This window comes from Ambystoma mexicanum, chromosome 1p (assembly GCF_040938575.1).
Source record: "Ambystoma mexicanum isolate Mex_15411 chromosome 1p, UKY_AmexF1_1, whole genome shotgun sequence".
Classification (NCBI taxonomy): domain Eukaryota; kingdom Metazoa; phylum Chordata; class Amphibia; order Caudata; family Ambystomatidae; genus Ambystoma; species Ambystoma mexicanum.
In genome coordinates this window covers 846,509,377-846,536,206 of record NC_090921.1, presented here as the reverse complement: position 1 = coordinate 846,536,206, position 26,830 = coordinate 846,509,377, and the positions used below count along the sequence as shown (strand labels likewise).

The 26,830-nt window shown below is 45.2% G+C and overlaps 1 protein-coding gene and 1 non-coding gene across 2 annotated transcripts in view; both read left to right on the top strand.

The window, feature by feature from the left end:
* DYNLRB2 (dynein light chain roadblock-type 2) overlaps positions 1-26,830 on the top strand; it is a 168,224-nt gene that overhangs the window by 109,003 nt on the left and 32,391 nt on the right. Inside the window, exon 3 of the mRNA XM_069652865.1 lies at positions 12,745-12,912. Within this exon, the coding sequence (XP_069508966.1) occupies positions 12,745-12,912 (168 nt within the window). The remainder of the gene's footprint in view (positions 1-12,744; positions 12,913-26,830) is intronic.
* Positions 22,935-23,096, top strand: LOC138462241 (U1 spliceosomal RNA). The gene has a single exon (XR_011264849.1). It is a non-coding gene; the product is annotated as a U1 spliceosomal RNA (small nuclear RNA).

The following is a 26,830-nucleotide window of genomic DNA, read 5'->3' as shown; positions in this document are numbered from 1 at the left end:
TCCTTCTCTTGCCGCGGGGGTTAGGAGTGGGAGAGCTCCCTCTCGAATGTAAGACTGTTGCTCGTGTAGGTTCCTCGGGACTGCCGTCAATATCTCCGATTGGTGGGCAACCGCCACGCGTAGCTTCTCGCGTTCTGCAAATTGGACCACTCCTTGAGGATCGCGGAGGCCCAGGATGGTATTTCTTTTCTTCACTTTGGCCAGTTTATTTACCAGCAGCTTGTTGGCTTTGTTGTTGTTAACATAGTACCATTGTTTTGTTCTGGTTAGTAAGTTTGCCGTGGCATCAGCGTAGTGCGCCTCCAGTCTCTTCCTCGCCACCTGTAAGGCCCTATAGGATTTCGGGGACCAGCCCTTTCATTTGTGAATGGCCTCCGCCTCTCGGACTTCGGCTTCCAGAACGGCGCAGGTCGCCTGCTTTCATTTGGGCGATAGTTCCCCTCTGAGCACCGCTTTCATGGCGTCCTAGGTGTTGGCTGGGGAGGTATCCTCGTTGTGGTTTTCCATGAAGAAGTTTTTTATTGTTCTGGCGATGGAGTCCCTCACCGCCATATCACCCAGAATAGGGTCATATAGGTTCCATTGGCGGCGAGGGGGGTGGTCTGGGTTGTGAGCTCGCAGGATCAGAGAGACCGCAGCATGGTCTGAGAGGATCCGGGGGCCAATGGCGACGTTGTCCGTGAAAGCCAGGATCTGGGGGGTCAATTCTGGAGAAGGTGCGGTGCACATATGAGTTGAAGGTGAAGTTCTTCTCTTCCGGGAATAGGACCCACCAGGTATCAATGACATCCAGCGTTCGAAACAGGTGGAGGAGGTCTTTCGCCAGTCTAAGGTCCTTGGATGATGCGGGTGCGATCTGTCTTTGAGTGGGTCCGGGGCCCTGTTGGAAGTCTCCCCAAATGACGACTTGCCCGTCAATGAATGGGAGGAGAGACTCCTCTAGGTCACGGTAGAACCCCTCCTAATGCTCGTTCGGCGCGTAGGCTTAGATAAGAGTGTAGAGTTGGTCAAAAATAATGCACTTAATTGCGATGAAGCGGCCCTCCGGGCATCGTAGTGAGTCTAGGACCTGCGGTTTCATCTCCTTTGCGAAAAGGATGGCGGTGCCTCCCTTCTTGGTGCTGTTGGAAGTGAAGAACTGTAAAGGAAAGGGTCCGCAGCACAGGTGGGAGAAGTCTGCCAGGATCAAGTGGGTTTCTTGCAGGAAAGCTACTGAGGTTCCCTTGTCCTGCAGCCTCTGCAGGACCGATTTCCTTTTCGGCAGGGAATTTAGGAACCCTGACATTTAGGGTGGTGAACTTCAGTTTTAGGTGTGGGGGTTGGTCCTCTAGGGTTTCTTGCTGCGGGAGGGGGGTTGAATGGGGGTCAAGTCAGCCATAGTCGTGGGGGGCAAGCGGCTTTAGGTTCTCCTGAGGCTGAGGTTTTTCAAATAATTTCCAACGGGAGGTATGAACTTCAAACAATGGCCTCCAACGGGGGGCCAGAACCGTGGCCAGGGAGCCCGATTTTAACTTATCAGTGTCTCCCCTTGCCACCCAAGCTTTCATCAGCCAAAGTGGTTGAATATCACTCCACAGGTAATACGGTGACATCCACCCTGGGGGTGGGTATGGACCGCATGGGGCCCACAGCAAGCTTAATGAGTTCCAATGTCATGTATCCTATAAGGATTCCGTGATCTTCATTCAGCTTTGCGGTTCCTCTGTACTCTTGTCCAGGAGCGCGTCCAGGCCTGGGGGAAGCTGCTGTGCCCGGCTCGGAAGTCTTTCGGCCGGAAGAGGAGGATCCTGTGCCCCCCAGAGAACCGGGACGCAGGATCGATGCTGCATCTTCGAGGTGGCTGATGGTTCGCGGGGTGCCATTGTGTGAGAATTGTAGGTGTGTCTGGAGCGGATCAGTTGGTCTTGGAGGAAAAGCATTCGGGGGCACAACGCTCTGCGCTTCTGCAGGGTCAGAGGAGAGAGGTCCTGGAAAATTTGGAGTGGGGAGCCCTGGAATGATAGTTCATTGCAGGTGACTCGGTTCCCCGACGTGGGCGCAGTCTATGGGTACGATCGAGTAATAGCTGTGTGTCGTCTAGGTTCAGTTGCAGCGACTGGAAAAAATTGCCCACATACTCGGGTAGGTCCTTGTCGGGGCTGGAGGAGGGAACCCTTCGGATGTGCAGGTTATTGCGATAGGCGTGGGTTTCTAGATCTTCCTGCTTGTATTCGAGGATCTCAGACCTGTCCACCAGTGAGTTGGAGTGTTCCTGGGTCAAGTGTTCAGACTCCCCCATCCTGTGCTCGATGTCACTGACCCTTTGCTCAGTTTGTTCATGCTTAGCGGTAAGTTCTGACGTGCAGGATCTAAACTCTGCTTTAATGTTGGACATGAAGGCTTACATGTCTTCTTTGGTAGCGAGGGTCCCTTTCTCATCTGAAGTTTTTTGAGGCGTGAATTTTTGATAGGTCCGCTTTCGACCCCTTATCCGCTGCCAGGAGCATAGTGGAGATGTCCGCTGATTTAGAGGGTTTCAGAGACTTAGCCATGGTTCCGGTGTAGGAGGCGGCCCCTAGCTAGGTTTATATAAGGGTGCGGGTGTTGGCTGAAGGGTGCTGTGATAGGTGAATCGTGGAGGGCCCCAGAGTGCTAGCTGGGGGCCCACACCACCTTACTGCAGTGGCAGCGGGGAAGTGGAGTGGGCCGGAGCGCCCCAGGAGAAGAGCAGATGGGGTGGGCATCCCTTGCTATGGTGGAGAGGTAAGTAGCCCGCAGAAGGGGGAGTAAGAGGGACTCCCAAACCTATGATTGCTGTTGAAACTCTACTCACCAGTTGCAGAGAGTTCCGTGAGGGAAAGCGTGGAGGTTAGGCCACACCGTTCTGTTGATGATGGGGGTTGGGAGGTGGCCAGGGGCACCCCAGGAAGCCAAGAGGTGTCGTCTTCAGCCGGACTGCAGTGGGAATTCTGGGGGTCCGGGACTCCGCGGAGGGAACCACTTGGGCTCCAGGGGGAGGCAGAATAAGTTCAGTGGTTTAAGGTGGATCAATCCTCTTCTTCAAATGGCGAGGCCCCCAGCGAGGGGGGGGGATCTGGGTTATAGCTGGATGTAGTCCTCCGAGGTGCTTGTTGGGCCCCTTGTGGTCTGACTCACTACCTGAGAGCGATGTGGAGCACATGTGCTCCGAAGGATGCTGAAGGAAGGCTCTTTGCTGGGAGTCACCATAATAGGGAGGCAGCGATAGTGGTGACCTTTATGAGGCTGCAGCATAGGCGGTAGGGGGCACAGGCGGTTGAAGAATCCCCAGGTCTGGGTGAAGAATCCCCAGGTCTGGGTGAGCAACCAGAAGAGTGGACCCTAGTTAGCTTGCTTCCTGCGCAGGGGTGGGTCATAGTGTTCCATCTAATGCTGGGGCTCCATGGGGGAGATGAAATACCCCGCTTCGGTGTCGTAAGGGCGCAGCGCCTTTCGGGCCCATCACTGAGCGGAACAAACAATTCAGTGTCCTCGGCAGTTCCTGACATGCCGGGGGCTGGAAAACACAGAGGCTTGGTGCCGCCGCCGTCTGCTGAGGCCTCCCCTCCCGAGCACCGACACTGCTGTGGAGGTAAGGTGGAGTGGGGTGAGGGGGAGTGCACCCCTCCCAAGGTAGCGCCTGTCCACGGCTCCCTCACCTCCTACGCCCCCGAAGGAGGAGACCAGCTGTCCCGCAAGGCAGGGCCGCACTACGCAGCCAGAAAAAGGCAGGCTCTGGGAGATCCAAGAAGCGGCTGCCAGCACCCTCTGCAGACTGCGGATCTGGCAAGTAGGTTGGGGGGGTGGCGGAGGTGCCAAAGCGGGCTGGAGGCGCCGGGCCGGGGGAGGCTCTGCAACAGGATCTGGCTCACGTCACTAGGTCTGGGCCCGGGTTCCCCGCCGAGGTCCAAGCGTGGACGCGCTCATGATCTGGGCAAAGGCTGGTGGAGAAGCGCTGTCGGGCCCCGCGGGAGAGCCCGGGAAGAAGCCAGCCGACGGGGGCATCCCCGAAGGCAACGTGGGAAGGAGCCTGATCGGAAAGATGGGGCCGGAGCGGGGAGCCTGCCATTTTCAGGCCACCCAACGGTCACTGTCGGGAGACACTCCTACTGCTTTTTCGGGGCTCCCATCTCCGTTAGTAGCCCAGATTGTGATGGGAGGGGCTTTGGGCATTCCGTAACCAGGATTGAGTGTTCAAGAGGTTGGAGCGAGTGTTCGGTCTAATTGGAACACCTACGCATGAAAAATCCATATGTGGATTTCCTCCCAACACGATGCCACTCGAAAATGAGAAGGCCGGGCAGAGAAACTACAACCTGCATATGGCTAGCAGGCGTTTTAGCGAGACCTGGCGACGAATGAAACTGGCCTCCTTCAAACCCAGAGGCTCCAAAACAAAGAGCTTGCTCAACACAAACACACAGATACGGGAGACCCGAACAACTCAAGACATAACACCGTTCCTGAAATAGAACTGGAAAGGGCGGACCATGCCGCCAGTGGGGGCGACCAAGACAAAGTTAACAATCCGGTCGGTCAGGAGGTGGGGTACATCAGCCCTGCCCAAAGACCAGTCAGGCACAGTATAACCTACCAGAGTCATCTTGCAATATTCCTCGGACGAGTGACTTAACGGACAACGAATTACTGGAAGGACTGGAAACAGTAGAAGATGGCGATCTCTCCTGACCTGGCACGCACAGGCCTAAAAAGCTCCTTCTCGCAGGGTGGACAAACATTAGAAAAAGCTCTAGCTCAACAAAGACTAAGATTGGACTTGCATTCAGAACTATTTTCGATGTACTTTACGCATATCTGCAAGGACCAAGCATCTGGGAAAGCAACCTCCGGTACGGTGACGCCACACTGCACAGAAACTGAGGAGAGTTCAAAAGACAGAGCACTACGGGAAACCCTTCAAGGCATACAGCAAGATGTAGCTGACATGAGCCTGATGATTAGGTCCTTGAAGGCTGGCCCATGGGAACCTAACAGGAACAATGACAATAGTTTTAAGACCGATTAAGAATACAAAATGTCCAACAAGAGGGCACTATTCAGATAAATCCACAGACAACATTGAAAATCAGGAAATGGCAGACAAGGACCTGGAGCTCTCCCAGGAATCCAGAGGACCACCAAAGGCTCTTAACCCTCCACCTGCCACTTCAAATGAACCGTCTCACTGGACGCTTCTTCCATCCAATATGTCACCTAAAGCCCCCTACAACAGTCAGGTTCAGGGAAAGGGAAGAACTTTGACAACCGATCTTCCACCGCAAAAACTAAGTTGCCTAAACAAGACCCCCTGACTCGGTGATCATGATTGCCATGGCTCCGTTCATGAAGCTCTTTGAAGCTGTACATGACTCTTTATCCAACCAGACAACCCGGCTGGCAATGGTAAATACCAAACAGTTTTTTCTTGAAGGCTACATCACTGCCAGTTCTATAGCAGGCCTTGAAGAGCTAAGAGCCCCTCAACTTACATCTTCTTAGAGTAGAAGGCCTAGAACAGTTCCACAACACATTAACAATGAGGAGGAGAGGAAAGAAATAAGGATGATGAAGAATAAGCCAACAACGGGTCCAACCCAGAGCCTGAAAACTTTGGATGTAAAACGTACCACTGGCCATGAACAGGAGATTGTGGCCATAGCACTGAAGAAGTTGAACAGGGAGGAAACAAAATCATAAATCCAACTATAATCACTGAGGAGCTGACAGATGCTTTGGAGCAGAACCAGGCAGATGGAGGAAAGGAAAGGGATAAGTGAAAACCAACATACGCTTTGTTTGGTGCTAAACGTAGGAAGAGACTAGAGACTATCTCACTGGTGAGCCCAATCAAAACAAACCCAGCAGGCAAGAGGCAATGAATCTGGGAACTTTTACAAGAAGCTGACAACCCCACTGAAAGAAAGAGAAGGGAAAGCGGAAAGGTGCAAAAAGTTAAAAACATACATCACCCATTCGAGACGAACGAAAAGATATACAAAAAGATCCGCCAATGGAAGAGGATCTAAACCCTCTCCTAGACCTCTCCACCTACTCAATTGAAGATTACGAAGACGATATTCTGGCACCAAGATCAAATGTAGACCTTGTGTCTCACAAACCTACGGGGGTGTGTCAACCTGCCTCAGCAGACAGTGCACTAAGCCGGTCCCCACTTTTCTCACGCGGGCAGAGAAGCATGAACTTGCAATTAAACATTCTAAAACGAGCACAATACTGCAAAACAAAAGAGCCATTCAGACATATTACCGGTAGGAGAAAAGGTCCCTCAAAGTGCCCCTAATTCCGGCAAGAAACTCTCCAGGACCCGGAACATCTTACACCTCCAGCCAGCAAGGGACTGCAACATGAGCTCTGATCGAACAAGCCGCACAAATGGTAATGCTTTTTACCGAAGACCCAACAATCAGACCGCCCTCTTAAAGAAAGGAGTGAGGATAAGTCTGAGCAGTGGTGGCCTGCCTCTGAACGATTGCACAAAGATTATGACCAATGGGTATGGTTGGAAAGATTGGTGGATGAAGAGGATGGCATCATACTTAATAGACATATTGTGATCACACTTTGCCATTGTATACCCCAGTTGAAAGAGGTTATCACAGATGACGGTAGACAAATTCAGACAAGAAGATAGAGCCGATCTGGTCCACCTACATCTGCGCTCAAAAATAGTGAAAAACGTGATGCTTTCCACAGCCTCAAACTTTCTGCAGCTGGGCTATGACCTGACGCGCCTAGCAACAAAATCATAAGAGAAACGCTGTGGAGAAGAAAACACTATCCTTAGAAACTGCAGATCAAATACTAAAGGTCACAAGACAAGTACAACATGCAACAAAAGACCCATAACAATAGACCAGGATAACGAACAAAAAGCTTGTATAGAAGGCAGGAAAGACCATGAAGATGAGAGGCTATTGCCACTCGAGGTATAGAAAATGAACCTCAGACGGACATCAACGTCACAACTGAAAATGGGGCGACAAGGGAAATTGAATGTAATCAGGGCCCCACAAGCGCAAATAGGCAAGAAGACTCCTGGGCTTGGCTTCCGCCTGCCTTGACGACTTAACGGCGCAAGCAGCAGGGACTGAGGAAAGTCACCCCTACAAACCATTTACGACACGCAACCTGGAACACCAGAGGATTTTCACACCTTCTGTGGGGCTGGACTCTTCAATGCGGCAATCTAGACCTGATCTGTCTGTAGGAAACATGGCTGCAGTCTACGACCTCTTTAGACAGATTTACCATCCTCTGCAACCCAGCAACAATGGGAGATGTGGGGCATCCAAAGGGTGGTCTGTTGAAACTGATCAACACGAAAGCTGGTTTTGAAATAACCCACTCTAAAAACAGAGGGTCCTGTATACAACAGACCACTTTAAACACACAAGCTCCAAACAAAGTAACTCGAAGGTCCATCATTTGACCTTAATCAATTGGAGCCCAACAATCAAGACCTGCTGGTCCACTGGCTGACGCAATTGATGAAGCTTACTCCATGGGGAACTTGTCCATCATCCTATGCAGGTATTTTAATTTAGTATACCCATTCTGGAATGCACACATGGAAACTGGAAACCAAGAAGCAACCGCACTCGAAAAGGTCTCGAATGCAAAGCCCTGATAAAAAGTTGTGACCTCTACATCATGATGAGCAACTTTGAAAAGAACAACACCCAAAAACCCACATGGCACAGAGGGACTCAGTCGTCAGTAATTGACTGTCTTCGTCTCAGAGAATCTAATCAAAGAGATAGGGCCTCATTAGATGTTTGGAGGTAACCATGGCGCCATGGCTGCCTCCAAATCCCTACCGACTCTGCCCTGGTGAATGGAGCTATTACCGCCCCATTCCAAGGTTGGTGGGGGAGGTAATTCCCCATTCACCAGGGCCCTTCCCTATTCCCATTTGAGCCCCCATAGGGCTCAATGGGAATGGGGAAGGCGCTAATAACGGTACGGCAAATTGCGGTACCGTTATTAGCACCAAAGTCCCTTTGCGGGTCCCGTCCTTAACGCCTGGTAAAACCAAGCGTTAAGGGAGGACCCGCAAAGGGAACTCGTAATAGGGCGGTAAGAGATTACCGGTACCGGTGCCCTTACCGGTACCGGTAATCCCTTACCGCCCACCTTGTAGTGAGGTCCATAATCTCCTTCGAGATCGTGAATACTAATGAAAGTGATCACAACTGGCTGAAACTTACCTGGGCCCAACACTTGGAGCGCCCCACCATCAAACAAGAACTGGTCCTTAAGGTGATAAATAACGGTGGCAGGCTGAGCATAAACAAATCAGCAATAGAACGTACCATCTCCATCTACGGAGGGAGACTGGAAAAGGCTGAAAGTGGTGGACTAGTGAAAATACTAGTCTACGTCCCAATCATTACCTTATTTAAAACAAAAGGGAAGTCTCTGAACCCTTCTCAATACACCCACCACCACACATTTGACCATTGCCTGGCCCTGAAAAGACGGGAGATGAAGAAACTCATTCGATCCTTAAAGCTCCTCCCGGGAAGCTCAACAAGCATGATCAAAAAAGTAAAAGAAAACTACAGACAGTGGCTCATCAAACACTTCATGGTCCAACAGGACGCGGAAAGGATGTTAAGAGCACTATCCAGTAAGTCGAATGCAGAAATATGGGCCATGATTAGGGGTCTACATCAGCCAGAGCAGCTGGAACAATTAAACGGGTCACTGAGGCTAACTGGGTGTCCTTTTTCAAGGACTTGTTCAAAGACCTGTCACCCACTTGGAGTCCTCCAAAAAACAACACCACCATTTGGAAATTGGCATATGACTACGAGAACCTACTGAATTAAATCCAATCATTAAATCCTTCACTTGCGCTGGGCCCGGTTGGCCTCTCCAGCAAGACTCTGAAAGAAAACTCAGGGGAATGGGCGAACATGCTCGACCTGGTTCTTAAGAACGTTCTAGCGTCTAAATCAATACTTCCATCATGGAAAAGGGCGCACGTAATTCTAATCTTTATAAAATGGAAATAGGAGTGACCCGAGAAATTATCGCCCTAAAGCCCTGTTGGACACTATGGGGAAATGATACGCCTCCCTACTCGTCAAAAGACTGAAGAAATGGTCTTCAAGGAACGGCCACAAAGACACATTTCAGGCTGGCTCAACAAAAGGATTAGGTACATCACCTCCAGCCTTTTTAATAGCCTTACTAAAAGCAAATACCTTGCAAACAAAGGCCAAGATTCACCTGGCTTTTGTCAATTTTTCCAAGGCATTTGACAGTATTAATAGAGGTCGTCTTTGGAAGAAGTTACAGTCCTGGAACTGACCTCCAGATATGGTTGAACAACTACATACGTTGTACTCAAAACATCAATCTGAGTACGGCTAAACGCAGGAGGGCTGCTGAGTAAATTGATTCCGACAGACAGGTTACTCCCTTGTCTCGAGAGGAAAGAGCACACTGTGCTGATTAAATGGGGAGAAGTGTGTGGAAGCGTATTGCTATTGATGGAAAGCACAGTGGAGGAACTGCAAACCAACCCGGAGAAGGTAAAGAAAAAGCTCTGGCCAGCAGACTGGATCAACACCCTAGAAGGCATTAGTAAGTACAAGCTACATAAGTTTCCAGCAGAACCAAGAAAACAAGGCGAAACGCAATGCCCTGACCCAGTATTCAGAGCTCCGTTCATGTAGATGCGACTGAATCTCTGTAAAACTAAGGAAGCAACTTTCGGGAGAACATCTGCAAAAAGAGAAACCCTGGAGAATACGTGCAGATTCTGCGGAGGGGGGGGGCACACAGGAAACCCTTGTGCACTTGTACACAACCTGTACCGCACTAACACAGGAAAGGACACAGTACTTTATCTGGCAAAATTCAGAGTCATGTCCCCGGAAGTATGGTGGTGCCACTTGCTGAATGCGACACAAACTAGCCTGATAAAAGCAGTGGTGAAATTCTTTAATAATTCTCTGGTCGCTAGACTTCAGTAAAACTCATTCCGAAGACGGGGCACTGAACCCGGCCTATAACGCAGAGACTGGGGCCTTGTGGCTTCCGATAAATGGGATAAATGGGATAACTTCAAATTTGTTATATATCTTGCTAAAGGTTTCTGTTTAAACTAAATATGCAAATATAAAAAAAATAGTATTCACCAGCTTTCCCTTGACGCAGAATAATGCGGACAGAAGAATGAAAAATTAATGAGGGGCTCCAATGTTACTTGGCCACAATTGCACTGTTGGGAAGCCTGGGCTGTAGACTGGCAATGGATATAAACTTTCAGGGGCAAACAGCTAAGGGCCTGGTGATATAAAGCGCATTTTACGGGGAGGCTTTTCACTTGTTTGTTTTTTGTTTTTTTGTAAATCATGCCCCGAGTCTAATTTGCTCTTTACCTCTTGGTGTTAAACACCATTCCTAGTATTATTTAAATTATCCTGGCCCTCATTTAGGATGTAAAAGAGCCTTGGAACTAAATCGGGACGGTTGGGGGGAGAGGGGGGTGGGGGGTCTATCCCTTGTTAGTGGAGTGTAGCATGTGTACATTAGCTTCAGCAATGAACTGACTTTATGTTAATTCGGTCCATTGACAATGTTGTGTTTAATGACAAGAAATGACACGTATATATTAAGATTTGTAAAGATGAATATGATCGGGGACATTGCATTGAAAAGCTGCTATTTATGTAAAAGAGTTCATTTTTGCATGCCATATTTTATAAAAGGCAGTGACATTGTGTGACCTATAAAAAAATCCACATTGCTGACAGTGCCAAAACAAACACCAAAGAACACTAGATTATTCAAACAATACGTGAAAATGCAATTGAAAAAATGCCATCACTCCCCTGTTGGACAGTGAGAAAGCCACATAAATGTATTACCTGAAAGGAAAGCTTGATAAACTGTGAAGAATCAGACAGAGTGGAGAGAATGAAAATAAAAGAGCCTTGCCTTTCCTTTCTCTACAAGTATACAGTTTGTTGTCAGTCAGATATGCGGCCTACCACAGGATTTACAGCTTCAAGCATGCAGTGTCCCTATTTCAGGGGCACATTTTAGTTGAATGTTCTATTTGAATGAGTCTATGTCTCCATTTTTGTACGTGTTTGTATCTATACGTTCTGGGAACACTCTTCTTTTAAACCTTTTAATGTAACCTATTCGTTTCAAACAGACAACTCTGAAATTAGGCACGATGTTTGTTGAGTCAAGACTGAGTACATGAGTAGTATTAGCTTTTTATACATGTAATTCGAGCCCCATAAAGCCTGACAGACTGACACAGGTCTTGAAATACCACCAAATCATATACATGTTTAGTTTGAAAATAAAAAACAGCTCACCTTTTTATCTTCGCCAGCAAGGTTGCAGCTATTAATTCAGTTAGTAATGACAGCGATGGCTTGCAATCGGAGCTCTCCATCCAAGGTCGGGGGTGTCCCTGCAGCATCTATTTATAATATATATGTCATAATGTATATCAAAGTTTGATGTTGCTGCTTGATAAAGCGAACTGCACTGTATAGGGTTATTTTTGGATGCCGTCAACCGCCTGGGGTGTCATGGGGTCCTCTATACTATGTATAGAACTTGCATCCAATTTCATATCAAATGTATATAAACATTCGAATCAAAATTCATATAAAAAAACTATATAAAAATATATATGTAAAGTGATATTAAAATGTATAGACACAGTTATACTAAAAATATAAGATTTTTAATCAAAATGTATATACAATGTTTTATTAAAATGTATATAAAAATTATTGGGGGCAATAACATGTATATAAAATGTATATCGACTTTATATTCAATTGATATCAAAAAGGCAGGACCAAGTAAAAGGGGCTGGGCTAAAACCGGAAAATGGGGGCTAGCCACCTGTCAAAATTTAACATGGAGAGAAAAGGTACCCCTTCTACTACTACTCACACCTACTAACAATTATATAGCCACCACACACCCTGCATGCCTTGGTTATAATACACAAAGTCCACAGCATATGCTGGGCCTCCAGGATAAAGCAGGTAGCCGCACAGGAAGAGCACAAACGGCAAAAAGCAATCTATATTCTTGATTTCATGATACCATGCAGATGTTTGTGTCCCCAACAGAAGGTAGAAGAGGAACAGTCTGCGGGCACTTTCATTTGCAAAATAATCCTTGCACCACTGCACCCTTGAAATAAATGTCTTTTAAAAAAAATATATTAGGCATGTAACTTGTGTTCTTACTCTTCTCCGACACACATCAACAAAAATAAAGCACTACTTCTGCTTAAAGGAACTTTTATGTTCCAGCCAAACTACAATTGCTCAGTCTCAGAGCAAAACTGTGATGCAATAGCCCTATTAAATGCACTTCACACTTTGCAGATCAGATGATAGATGTATGATTGGTAAGCGATTGGACTTGGAGCTAGTGCTTCCTTAAGCAATTTAAAACGAGTCTTAGCCAATTGATTGTTCTTGGTTCGGAACTCATATGCTATCCTCAGGATATTTTATTGTTTCCGTAAAGTTAGTTACTGGAATAGACTTTATATAATGTGGACAATGATAAATATCTTCATCAGAGTTTTAGGGAAAAATATCCCAAACGTGTCAAGTTCTGCTTTTAATCTTTTTGTCATGAATGTATTTTAAATCACTGTACGAAATGATTGCTTTGGTGTACACATGCATAATATTTTAACATAATAGTGTTAAAATATGTTATATTCAGGCATTCCAATTCGAACAACCCTGGATAACTCCACCACAGTGCAATATGCAGGTCTTCTCCATCAGCTCTCAATGAAAGCCAGAAGCACCATAAGAGACATCGACCCTCAAAACGACCTAACGTTCCTGAGGATAAGGTCAAAGAAACATGAAATTATGGTAGCCCCGGGTACGTGGTCAAACAAGTGTGCTCAGTTAAATAAATCACTTAAGGGCTGATTATTGTGATCTTTCCTCATTGCAATTGTTTTCTCAAAGTATGTCTACAAATGTGCTTTTCTCTTGACAATAGCATTACAATTCTATCATCAGTAAAAATCTATGAAAATAGCACGTTGTTAGTCTTTATATTCAGTTGTAACGCATCTGTAAGAATGATGTCAACAGCGTGAATCGGTTTCATTGTGTGGTGGTCAGGAGTTTCATCATTCAGTTTTACTTTTTTTAAATGTTCTATTTGTTGATGAAAATGTGTTTTAAAGGGAATGTGTAAAATCCCATTGTTTTCTTTTACAGGTATGTGGCTTTTTAATTTTGAAACCTATGACATGTAAACTTTTCCCATGGTAGCCACAATTCCAGATGATTGTAGATAAATATTTTTTACATCGAGGAATTATATATTTTGGATGCATACAAATGTTGCTCTACCAATTAACATCAACTTCGCAGCCAGATCATGATCTCTGATAACCCCTTTATTTAGGTGTTGTACTTTATCCAGCCATTTTATAACAAAAATGCAATTGCACTGGCCTCCTGTAGCAAGTCTAGCATGTAGACGTGGTCCTAGCTCCCTAACCCTAGATTAGCCCAAGTTATTTGATCACTGTGTTTTCAGATATGTTTCAGAAACTATGCCCAAGACAATATTCAAACATGGCTGTTTTAATTTGAATCCAGCTCTTGTCAACTGCAGGTCCCGCACAGTAAATTTGCTTTTTTTTTTAACAAAAGTTGACCTACCGCCAATTTTTTGTTGGAGGTAAATACTTCACTTTACCTCGGAAATTGGAATTTGGCCGTGCAGTAAACATGACAATAATTCTATTATTTAAAAAAAGTGGCGCTTTTTTTTTTACCATGCCAATGAATGAGTTCCTTTGTCTTTCAGTAACATTAGATGCTGCATTATTTATTTGTTGTAAAGGAATAATTTGCTGAACTAAGCGATTTTCAAGACGGGGTACGGGTTGCTCAAAGCATAGTGATGCCATACATCTCATGACAATCCCAGTCCCTTTTAGTGCATTTTGAGCTGTCTTTATTTTTTGTGTGACTGGCAATGTATTTCCCAGAATACTTTATATTTTAAGTTGTGCCCCTTTCAATGCCATTAACAAAATTCTACGCCTACTCTACAGTGAGATGGAAATTGCTGTGGAGAAGAAACAGAAAGACACGCTTTTAATGAGCTACCCCAGAGAGGAAGCAAGAGCAAGTGGGACTTTGGATTCCTGTATCTGAAAATATAAAATGGGGATGTACCTTGAGCCAGCTTTTGGAGGTGCAAGGGAATGTGGGGGAAACTGCGTTGAGAGATATGGAGAAGGAGACTCTAAGTCTTCTCAACTTTGGGGAGACAATAATGTGGGAATAAGGACTGACTGGTTAAAAAGTGTTTAGTAGCACCAAGGAAGCCATGACGACATGGATAGAATGCCTGAGGCAGCTGGACGAGGGTAGAAAGTATTGGACCTCCTCCACAGTTTGGGGCACGTTTAGGTTCATGGTTAAGGGTAATACAATGTTTTGCACCCAGTGGATCAACACAGGCAACCAGTCTGTAGATCAGCCTTGGGATGGTAAGGCAGTATGGGACTGTGCGGTATGAGTATAAACCTAATCGTACTGAGGGGAAATGCTACAAGGTGTTGAGGACTCACTAGCTGTTGTCCTCAAAGGCGATTGTGGACCTATTTCTAGCTCTCCTGGGCTAAATAAGTATCATCTGCAAGGGGAAAGTGAAGGTAGGCAGACTATACAACCTGTTAAGCGAAGAGGCAAACTGTCACTGATGAGAACTGGCTACAAGAGAGGGTGGGGAAGTTGCAACAGAATGTGAGAAGATATGATGAAGTGATTCTCAAAATAAAGTTTTGTTCAGACCTAACCCAGGGTCTGGTTTACATACATAAGAAAACAATATTTAAAAAAATCTTGAACCTGCCTCTGAATGTTTAGGGATGGTCTGCACACTAATCATTCCTGCCGAGCTTGTGATATCTGGATTAGTCGCTGGCACATTTGTCATTGTGCCCAGGCCCTGAAATTGAGGCAAGCCATATGAAATAAGTTGTCTGTTATTCTCAAGAGAAAGAGGAAATGGAGTCAAAAGGCTACCCTGACCCAAGACGGGAAAGGAGGTCACAACATTTGCAGCGAAGCTAGGTAATGGCTAGCTTATTAAGACAAACACCATTAAAGACGGCGAGAGTATCAAGAAAAAACAAGTTTATTTAACACTAACACGATAAACATATTTTCAGAAAACGAGACATATTTTCAAAAAGGGTGCTATTGCATTCAGGATGTGCAACCGTGAGCACATAAATATCTGCTATTTCGTGGGTTAGTAGGCAGAGTGAAAACTTAGTACATGTATTGCTTGGAATCACAATATGATCGTTTTGTCGACACAAAGACTGGTGTTTCTGGTTCAGTGTATTCATTGGTGTTGTTGCAGTGGCTGTACCAGGTGGAGCCGCGCTGCTTGGATGTACCGAACGGTCTTCAGGACTTATACGTTGTGGTTGGAGTCATGATGGTGAAGTGTGTCCATCTAAATATTGTGAGAGAGGACTGGGTTAGTCTGGGGGCGGTGTTGTCAAAGATTTGTATGATTTTCAAGAAAAAAGAATGCTGCAAATAAAAGGACCTACCGTGGTCGGATAATTATACGTCTGGGTTGAGGTCCAAATTAATTGGCAGGCATCTGCGGTAACGTCAGATGTCAGGAGCTGTAAGTGAACAATTAAATGAAAAAAAGGGTGATTACCCTATTGGGCAACGAATGTTTGCAAATGCCTATAAAGTGATTCGGTGCCGTAGTGAGAAACCGCCTGTGTTGAGTACAAGTGGTCATGCACAGTTTTAGTATAAAGGATTGGCGGTGCTTCCAGTGCTGGTTGGGTTGAAATAGCTCACTGCTGATGTGGGGAGCCTAGTAACGGCGTGTGGAACATGGATGCAGGTCAAGTTGGTTTAGCGTACGTCTGAAAACCTGGGCTTAGAACCTAGGGGGTTGAGTTTCGGAGGGCATGGCGGAAATGAACATGCGTGGCTGAAGAGGTGACTCGAAAGTGGCGCGCACAGGTACCTGGTGATAGTCGACTGTGGAGCTGTGTTGCCTCCTGCGCTCGGTCCAGTTGTTCTGTGGGTAATGAGCTGTGCTCCTCCGGAAAACGATAGTGCGCCTGCGCGATGGCGAGTCGTATTTTAAAGGCTGCAATGCGCATGTCGCCGGGGTGTTGGGTGTACAGGCGCATGAGTCGGTGATTAGTGTACAGGCGCATGAGTCGGTGTGGACGTCAGTCCAGGGTGGGTATTGTACGAGGGTTTTCCAGGCACTGAAATGAGCATGTGGATTACAATTTAATGCTTTATAAAGGTACTGCGCTGGTTAGCATCCGACAAATAAAACATTTGCTATTGTCGTGAAGGAAACATTTGGATGTCGAAGGATTGGCAGAAAGTTTCGCAAAAGATTACGGCTAGCAGTTTGGATAGCACACCAGTACATATAGTGCAATTTGACTGTTCATACATATGGTTTTCAAAATGAACAAATTTAACAATTGTAGGAAAACCATCGATTATGGCATTTTGTATAGATGTCAAAAGATGTGACAGGATTGGCAGAAGGTTATTTTGCAAAGGCTATCGGTTTACAGTATGGATGGCACACCGGTACATTTCGTGCAATTTGACTATTTATACATATAGTTTTCAAAAATGAACAAAATTGACAATTGTGAGAATAACATCAATTGTGGCATATTTTCGAACTGAACAATAGAATGGACATATTCATACAGACATGAGCATTTTGTTACCAAGTACACTTTGGTGGACGGCTAAAAACCCAAAGAAGCTTCGTGGCTGATTTTTGGTGGTAAGGATCGCTTTTATTTGTTGAAAAAGAGATTCCATTCTATTGAAATGTTTAAACCCTGTTTTACAGAGTCTAGACGGTAAATCCATTTCTGTTCTAGTTTGCGCAAGGCCAGGTCCCTGTCACCTCCGCGAAAGGGGTTCCCCACTGTTTGCAAAACTGTCCAGAAGATGTCATTATGGGTGTGATTTTTGGCTTTGAAATGTGCCACTAGGGGTTTGTCGTCTACTTGGTTGCGCACACAAGAACGATGTTCGCATATGCGTTGTCTAATCTCTCTTTTCGATTTGCCAACGTAGATGAGGTTGCAGGGGCATTTGATTATGTAAACAGACCATTTGGTTTTACAATTCGAGAAAGAATTTAGGGTCCATTGTTGGCCCTTCAGGTCAATTGTTTTGAGGTTGTCTGTCAGGGAACATACCGAACAATTTCCACATTTGAAGTGTCCTTTTGCTGGCGGAAGGTGCCAGAGAGTGGTTTGTTGGTTTCTTGGGGTCTCAACTTCCGAATACGTGTGAACCAGGTGATCTTTGAGATTGCTGCTTCGTTTGAATGCGAATCTTGGTTTCTCTGGTTTGAAAGTGTCGGTTTGGAGTATATCCCAATGTTTAAGGATCACCTTTCTGATGGTGTTGCTTAGTGGCGTAAAGGTGGTTACGCAAGTCATCTTGGTCGCCAGTTGGTCTCTTTTGGTTGGTGTAAGACATGATTCTCGGTTTGTGTTTTTTACACGCTTACGGGCTTGTCTGACGATATGTTTTGGATAGCCTCTTTCTTGTAATCGGGTAGCTAGTTCTTTACTCTTTGATATGTACTCGCTCATTGTGGAGCAATTTCTTCTTATGCGCAGGAATTGGCCATATGGAAGATTGATCTTGAGGCCTGAGGGGTGGAAACTGGAGTAGTCCAAAAGTGTGTTCTTTGATGTGGGTTTTCGGTACAAAGTTGTGCTTAAAGTCTTGTCTGGGTTTTTGTAAATTTCTAGATCCAGAAATGGTATTTTGTTCTTGTCGTGATCCATGGTGAATTTTATACAGTGGTTGCATGAGTTAAGCCATTGTAGGAAAAGGAGGAGGTCGTCTTCCGTTCCTTGCCATATCATAAATACATCGTCTATGTATCGTAGCCAACATTTGATCGACTGTTTGAAAATGTTCTGTTCGTTGTAGATGGAGTCCTTCTCAAAAGCGTCCATAAAGAGATTGGCTACATCGGGGGCAAAGGTGGCCCCCATACTGGTTCCATGGCATTGTTGATAAAAAGTCTGTTTGTAGACGAAATAATTCTCCATGAGGGCTATTCTTGTAACTTCAAGAAGAAATGCTGTGGGTGGTTCTACTTTTGGTCTTTTATCTAGGTATGTCTTGAGGACTTGCAAACACTCCATTTGTGGGATGCTTGTGTACAATGATTCCACGTCTAGAGTAACTAGTAGGTCTTCAGGTTCTACTCGTATGGTGTCCAACTTTCTAATCATCGCCGTGGTGTCCTGGATGTAGGAGGGCATCTTGCAGATAAATGGTCTTAGGAAGTAGTCGATGTAGATGGACAGAGGTTCTAGCACTGAGCCTATACCGGCTACGATGGGTCTGCCAGGAGGTGTTTGTTGGTTTTTGTGGATTTTCGGAAGCAAGTATATAGCTGGGATGACCGGGTGTTGGTTGACTAAGAATAGTTTCTCGTCGTCATCTATCCAGCCTTCATCATGTGCATGGTTCATGAGACTTGTTATTTCTGACAATATCCTGGACGTTGGATTGATGGTAAGCTGTTTGTAGAACAATGTGTTTGAAAGTTGTCTGGTGACTTCTGTATCGTATAGGGTGTTGCTCCACAGTACTATACCTCCGCCTTTGTAGGCTGGTTTGATTACAAAGGTCTTGTTATTTTCTAAAGCCTTGAGTGCTAATCTTTCAGGAGATGAAAGATTATTTTTGAAAAAAGTTTTCTGATCGAAAATTTTTTGTACTTCAGAGAGAATGCGATTCTCAAAAGATAGTATTTCAGGACATATCATTGATGATGAAGGGGTAAAGGTCGATGTGGGTCTTAGTCCTGTCGTTCCGCGACTTTCTTTTTCCGGGCTGTCCCTGAAGAAATACCGCAACCAGATGCTGCGAAAGAATTTTCGTAGTTCGACTTCCGTGTTGAAGATGTTGGCAGTGGTACTTGGGATGAAACTGAGACCTTTTCTTAGTACATCTATCTCGCTTGAAGATAGAATGTGTTCACTAAGGTTAAAGATAGGGATCACCATGTTTGCTGAGGTCGTGGGATCCACTGTCGTGTTCTCATGGGGTGCTGGCCTTGGTGTCGTGACCTGCCGCGTTGTCCCCTCCCTTGAAAACTTGAGGCCTGTTGTGGATTTGTCGATCCGCTGGTACTAGAATCTGAGTCACTGCTGTTAGAACTGGTAGAAAAGGTTACAAATTTTTTCTTTTGTTGTCTCCGTGGGTTTTGTCTTGATGCGTTTGAGTTAAGCTGGTTGTAGAAGCCGGGGACCAAATAAGGATATGTCTTCTCTTCTTTATAGTGTTTGATGTCGTTTTGCAGTTTCCACAGCTTTTTGTCAATTGTGAATTTTTGAAATTTCTTAATTTCTTCTTCAATCTTTTCCAGATGGCTTTTTATGTCTGGTATTATAGAGTCCTTTTTAATTTGGTCCTCAAGGGTTTTTAATTCCAGTTGTTGCGTCTTGGTCTCTTCTTCCGCAGTCTCTATTACTAAAATGACCCAATCTCGTGAACATTTGTTACCAACGCCACTGAATTTGGTCATGAATCTCGGGTTGTCTAAGAAGACACGGGGTATATTTTTTACTTGTAAACCTTCTGGTATAATGCCAGCTTTGAGATATTCTAGCATCAGTTGGTTGTTGGGCATCATTAATTTGATTAACACTAAATGGAGAACGTAAATATAGTAAGTTTCTCCGATGATTTGTACAAAAAACTTTTAGACACCCCGTCGTTACTAGGGGTTAAAAATACCCCAGACACACCAGCCAAAGATCCGGCACTCGATGACTTAGACATCCTATTCCAAAAAAAGAAGAAACTTATCCGTACAGAATCGCACGGCCAACTGATGCTAGAATATCTCAAAGCTGGCATTATACCAGAAGGTTTACAAGTAAAAAATAAACCCCGTGTCTTCTTAGACAACCCGAGATTCATGACCAAATTCAGTGGCGTTGGTAACAAATGTTCACGAGATTGGGTCATTTTAGTAATAGAGACTGCGGAAGAAGAGACCAAGACGCAACAACTGGAATTAAAAACCCTTGAGGACCAAATAAAAAAGGACTCTATAATACCAGACATAAAAAGCCATCTGGAAAAGATTGAAGAAGAAATTAAGAAATTTCAAAAATTCACAATTGACAAAAAGCTGTGGAAACTGCAAAACGACATCAAAAACTATAAAGAAGAGAAGACATATCCTTATTTGGTCCCCGGCTTCTACAACCAGCTTAACTCAAACGCATCAAGACAAAACCCACGGAGACAACAAAAGAAAAAATGTGTAACCTTTTCTACCAGTTCTAACAGCAGTGACTCAGATTCTAGTACCAGCGGATCGACAAATCCACAACAGGCCTCAAGTTTTCAAGGGAGGGGACAACGCGGCAGGTCACGACACCAAGGCCAGCACCCCATGAGAACACGACAGTGGATCCCACGACCTCAGCAAACATGGTGATCCCTATCTTTAACCTTAGTGAACACATTCTATCTTCAAGCGAGATAGATGTACTAAGCAAAGGTCTCAGTTTCATCCCAAGTACCACTGCCAACATCTTCAACACGGAAGTCGAACTACGAAAATTCTTTCACACCATCCGGTTGCGGTATTTCTTCAGGGACAGCCCGGAAAAAGAAAGTCGCGGAACGACAGGACTAAGACCCACATCGACCTTTACCCCTTCATCATCAATGATATGTCCTGAAATACTATCTTTTGAGAATCGCATTCTCTCTGAAGTACAAAAAACTTTCGATCAGAAAACTTTTTTCAAAAATAATCTTTCATCTCCTGAAAGATTAGCACTCAAGGCTTTAGAAAATAACAAGACCTTTGTAATCAAACCAGCCGACAAAGGCGGAGGTATAGTACTGTGGAGCAACACCCTATACGATACAGAAGTCACCAGACAACTTTCAAACACATCGTTCTACAAACAGCTTACCATCACAACGTCCAGGATATTGTCAGAAATAACAAGTCTCATGAACCATGCACATGATGAAGGCTGGATAGATGACGACGAGAAACTATTCTTAGTCAACCAACACCCGGTCATCCCAGCTATATACTTGCTTCCGAAAATCCACAAAAACCAACAAACACCTCCTGGCAGACCCATCGTAGCCGGTATAGGCTCAGTGCTAGAACCTCTGTCCATCTACATCAAGGTTGTCCAACGTACGGCCCGCGGGCCACAATGCGGCCCGCCAAGCCATTTTATGTGGCCCGCCAGGCCGTATGTTGGACAATGCTTGAGTGTAAAAAAAAAAATAAAAAAACATTTTTTTTACATTTTTTTTTTTTAATGTGCCTGTGCGCAAAACTCCTCTGTGCTCTATTCGGGACACATAAAAGAACAAGACGAATGAGAATTCTAGACTGCTATCAGCATCATCAGTCACAATATTTTTGGGGGGAGACTTGGAAACATTGGCACAAAAGGAGCCGCTCTGTGCTGGATCACCATCCTTTCACCAGTAAACCCGATTCAATCATCATGGCCCCCTTACAAATCCTAGCCATGCTGTGATTGACCTGTGGACACATAAATAATCGTATCAATAAACTTTCTCTGCCTTTTTTATGGCGAATGCCAATTTCTCCACATTCATTTGGGTCAATTTTATTGCTTTTTTTTACCACAAAAACCGGTGGCAGAACCCCTGCACCCTCACTTTCTATATACCTTACCCAAAATTACCATCTATATTTTTTTGGTAAAAAAGCGTAAAAAAATGCGGCAAAAAAATGTTTTGTCGAAATTGCCATTCAGCAAAAGTGGGCAATAGCAAATAATCTACACACTCGAGAACAACCTTTCAAAAAATGCTCTCCAGAAATGTATAGAAAGGAAACAAAATCCAAATCCAAATCAATGGGAACCAAAGTTTTTGTTTGTTAGTGGATTGAGTTTGTTCACAAAATGGATCGGAGTACACTTCGAATAGTTGCTGCAGCTCTGGAGAAAATACGAGTGGTATGATAGGTTATTTATAACGCGCTTAATACCCACGCAGCAGTGATCCCAATCATAAAAGTGAAACGGGCAAGCCCAACAGTTATAACTTATTTTCACTCTTTTGGTAGCGCAGTCTGAGGGCAGCCTATACCCTTCAGGAGAGGTGTGAGCTGGTACAGTTGCAACACAAAAAACAATAGTACTATGTTCCCAAAATACCTTAGTTCTTGTCTTTCGGATCTCAGCAGAGCAGGCTTTTCAACATCAGACCAGAAGCATGGTCTGGGGTCAAGTCGGAGAGCAGCAGCGATGGGCCCCAATGATGCAGTTCTGTTTGGCAGTGGTGCTGATTTGTGGGTAGAAAACGCTGGGAACAGTAGGCCATGCCAAGTGGATGGCACTGGAAGACTCGGTGACCTCTGGGCCCTGACAAGGGAATACTTGCCTTTGGCGCTGTGCAGGCTCGGCTGACACAACACGGCATATGGTTACAGCAAAGATGTCCAGGATGGTTATGATGGTGTGAATGGGGCCAGCGCTGAGCAGCTACGCTCAGGAGGGCCATGTGCCCGTGTGGGGCTGACAGGCCAGTGGACAGACTGCAACAGGCCTGCTCAAGCCATCCTGCTATTTATACAAATCTCGGGCCGAGCAGCACCTGATGGGAGAAAGGAACTGCGCTACAATCTGCTCTTCTGCTGGGCTCTGCCTGCTGGAGCTTCCCCCTACACGCGGGACAGGCAGCTCTGCAGACGCTCAGAGCTTCCGGGGATTGGGGGGTTGGGGCTGGGTCAGGGCCTGCCTTCTCACCCTCGCTTAGCAGGGCTTCCCAGAACTGACCCAACCCCTGCCCTCTTGCATGCAACTCATACTTAGCTGGCAGGGGAGAATGTGATCTCAAGGGCAGATCTCCCAGGGTGAGGCTTACCCATTGCACATCGGATTTGCTGACCCCTGCTATGTTCCCAAATGCGGGATACACGACTGCATTATTTCTGGTAGTGGGGGACTGTGTTCGCGCTCTCCCCCCCCGATTTATTGGTGAAAGAAAAGGTAAAGTGTGCACTAGGCCTGCTAGGTTGCATACTTTTAGATTGTGCTCACATTGCGTTTCTTCAATTAGGTTCACCTTTGGGTGATCGTTTTTCCACATTTTATCTGTTGAATTGAATTATGCTTCTTTCATCACCACAGAAGTAATGTGTATTACAGAGAGAAGCTGCCATATGTATTGGGCACACTGCACATGCTCAGGCAGCATCAATCATGCTTTGTACAGGACAATGCTGGCCTAAATTGGGAACAGCCAGCATAGACATGTTGCTACAGAGGCATATTTTGGGTACAACCAGCATGAAATTGTGTTACATCAGTGACAGTGCTGTCTTACACTGTGGACACATTGATCATTAAAATGTGTTGTGTTGTAAAATGTTCTTTTCTGCTGTTGGTGACATGGAATTTTCATGTTCCCCTTTAGAACTGATTGTACACTTATGGGTTTTTGGTCACCTTTTCTGCTGTAAAATGCACCATTTCAACCCCATATTTGAAAATAAATTCTTGGGGGGGATCCCCCCCAAACCCTCCCTAGAACATTGTAGCTCCCTCACTACGCTCGGTCGCCCCCACTATTTCAGAAAAATATTAACACATAGACACTGAAAGAAATCACAAGCAACTAACCTTTGATCACTGCCCATGACACCAAAAGCTTTCCTTGGGACTGCATGGCTATCACTGCCTGTGATGCTATTGTGTCAAAGGTCACACAATATCGCTTTTTAATATACTGCTTTGGGTGAGGTTGTTGACTTTTGGCTCGCCGGCCCACTGGGTGACAAAAAGTTAATGCTTCGGCGCCACATTCAAAAAGGTTGGACAAGCCTGATCTACATCGACTACTTCCTAAGACCATTTATCTGCAAGATGCCCTCCTACATCCAGGACACCACGGCGATGATTAGAAAGTTGGACACCATACGAGTAGAACCTGAAGACCTACTAGTTACTCTAGACGTGGAATCATTGTACACAAGCATCCCACAAATGGAGTGTTTGCAAGTCCTCAAGACATACCTAGATAAAAGACCAAAAGTAGAACCACCCACAGCATTTCTTCTTGAAGTTACAAGAATAGCCCTCATGGAGAATTATTTCGTCTACAAACAGACTTTTTATCAACAATGCCATGGAACCAGTATGGGGGCTGCCTTTGCCCCCGATGTAGCCAATCTCTTTATGGACGCTTTTGAGAAGGACTCCATCTACAACGAACAGAACATTTTCAAACAGTCGATCAAATGTTGGCTACGATACATAGACGATGTATTTATGATATGGCAAGGAACGGAAGACGACCTCCTCCTTTTCCTACAATGGCTTAACTCATGCAACCACTGTATAAAATTCACCATGGATCACGACAAGAACAAAATACCATTTCTGGATCTAGAAATTTACAAAAACCCAGACAAGACTTTAAGCACAACTTTGTACCGAAAACCCACATCAAAGAACACACTTTTGGACTACTCCAGTTTCCACCCCTCAGGCCTCAAGATCAATCTTCCATATGGCCAATTCCTGCGCATAAGAAGAAATTGCTCCACAATGAGCGAGTACATATCAAAGAGTAAAGAACTAGCTACCCGATTACAAGAAAGAGGCTATCCAAAACATATCGTCAGACAAGCCCGTAAGCGTGTAAAAAACACAAACCGAGAATCATGTCTTACACCAACCAAAAGAGACCAACTGGCGACCAAGATGACTTGCGTAACCACCTTTACGCCACTAAGCAACACCATCAGAAAGGTGATCCTTAAACATTGGGATATACTCCAAACCGACACTTTCAAACCAGAGAAACCAAGATTCGCATTCAAACGAAGCAGCAATCTCAAAGATCACCTGGTTCACACGTATTCGGAAGTTGAGACCCCAAGAAACCAACAAACCACTCTCTGGCACCTTCCGCCAGCAAAAGGACACTTCAAATGTGGAAATTGTTCGGTATGTTCCCTGACAGACAACCTCAAAACAATTGACCTGAAGGGCCAACAATGGACCCTAAATTCTTTCTCGAATTGTAAAACCAAATGGTCTGTTTACATAATCAAATGCCCCTGCAACCTCATCTACGTTGGCAAATCGAAAAGAGAGATTAGACAACGCATATGCGAACATCGTTCTTGTGTGCGCAACCAAGTAGACGACAAACCCCTAGTGGCACATTTCAAAGCCAAAAATCACACCCATAATGACATCTTCTGGACAGTTTTGCAAACAGTGGGGAACCCCTTTCGCGGAGGTGACAGGGACCTGGCCTTGCGCAAACTAGAACAGAAATGGATTTACCGTCTAGACTCTGTAAAACAGGGTTTAAACATTTCAATAGAATGGAATCTCTTTTTCAACAAATAAAAGCGATCCTTACCACCAAAAATCAGCCACGAAGCTTCTTTGGGTTTTTAGCCGTCCACCAAAGTGTACTTGGTAACAAAATGCTCATGTCTGTATGAATATGTCCATTCTATTGTTCAGTTCGAAAATATGCCACAATTGATGTTATTCTCACAATTGTCAATTTTGTTCATTTTTGAAAACTATATGTATAAATAGTCAAATTGCACGAAATGTACCGGTGTGCCATCCATACTGTAAACCGATAGCCTTTGCAAAATAACCTTCTGCCAATCCTGTCACATCTTTTGACATCTATACAAAATGCCATAATCGATGGTTTTCCTACAATTGTTAAATTTGTTCATTTTGAAAACCATATGTATAAACAGTCAAATTGCACTATATGTACTGGTGTGCTATCCAAACTGCTAGCCGTAATCTTTTGCGAAACTTTCTGCCAATCCTTCGACATCCAAATGTTTCCTTCACGACAATAGCAAATGTTTTATTTGTCGGATGCTAACCAGCGCAGTACCTTTATAAAGCATTAAATTGTAATCCACATGCTCATTTCAGTGCCTGGAAAACCCTCGTACAATACCCACCCTGGACTGACGTCCACACCGACTCATGCGCCTGTACACTAATCACCGACTCATGCGCCTGTACACCCAACACCCCGGCGACATGCGCATTGCAGCCTTTAAAATACGACTCGCCATCGCGCAGGCGCACTATCGTTTTCCGGAGGAGCACAGCTCATTACCCACAGAACAACTGGACCGAGCGCAGGAGGCAACACAGCTCCACAGTCGACTATCACCAGGTACCTGTGCGCGCCACTTTCGAGTCACCTCTTCAGCCACGCATGTTCATTTCCGCCATGCCCTCCGAAACTCAACCCCCTAGGTTCTAAGCCCAGGTTTTCAGACGTACGCTAAACCAACTTGACCTGCATCCATGTTCCACACGCCGTTACTAGGCTCCCCACATCAGCAGTGAGGTATTTCAACCCAACCAGCACTGAAAGCACCGCCAATCCTTTATACTAAAACTGTGCATGACCACTTGTACTCAACACAGGCGGTTTCTCTCTACGGCACCGAATCACTTTATAGGCATTTGCAAACATTCGTTGCCCAATAGGGTAATCACCCTTTTTTTCATTTAATTGTTCACTTACAGCTCCTGACATCTGACGTTACCGCAGATGCCTGCCAATTAATTTGGACCTCAACCCAGACGTATAATTATCCGACCACGGTAGGTCCTTTTATTTGCAGCATTCTTTTTTCTTGAAAATCATACAAATCTTTGACAACACCGCCCCCAGACTAACCCAGTCCTCTCTCACAA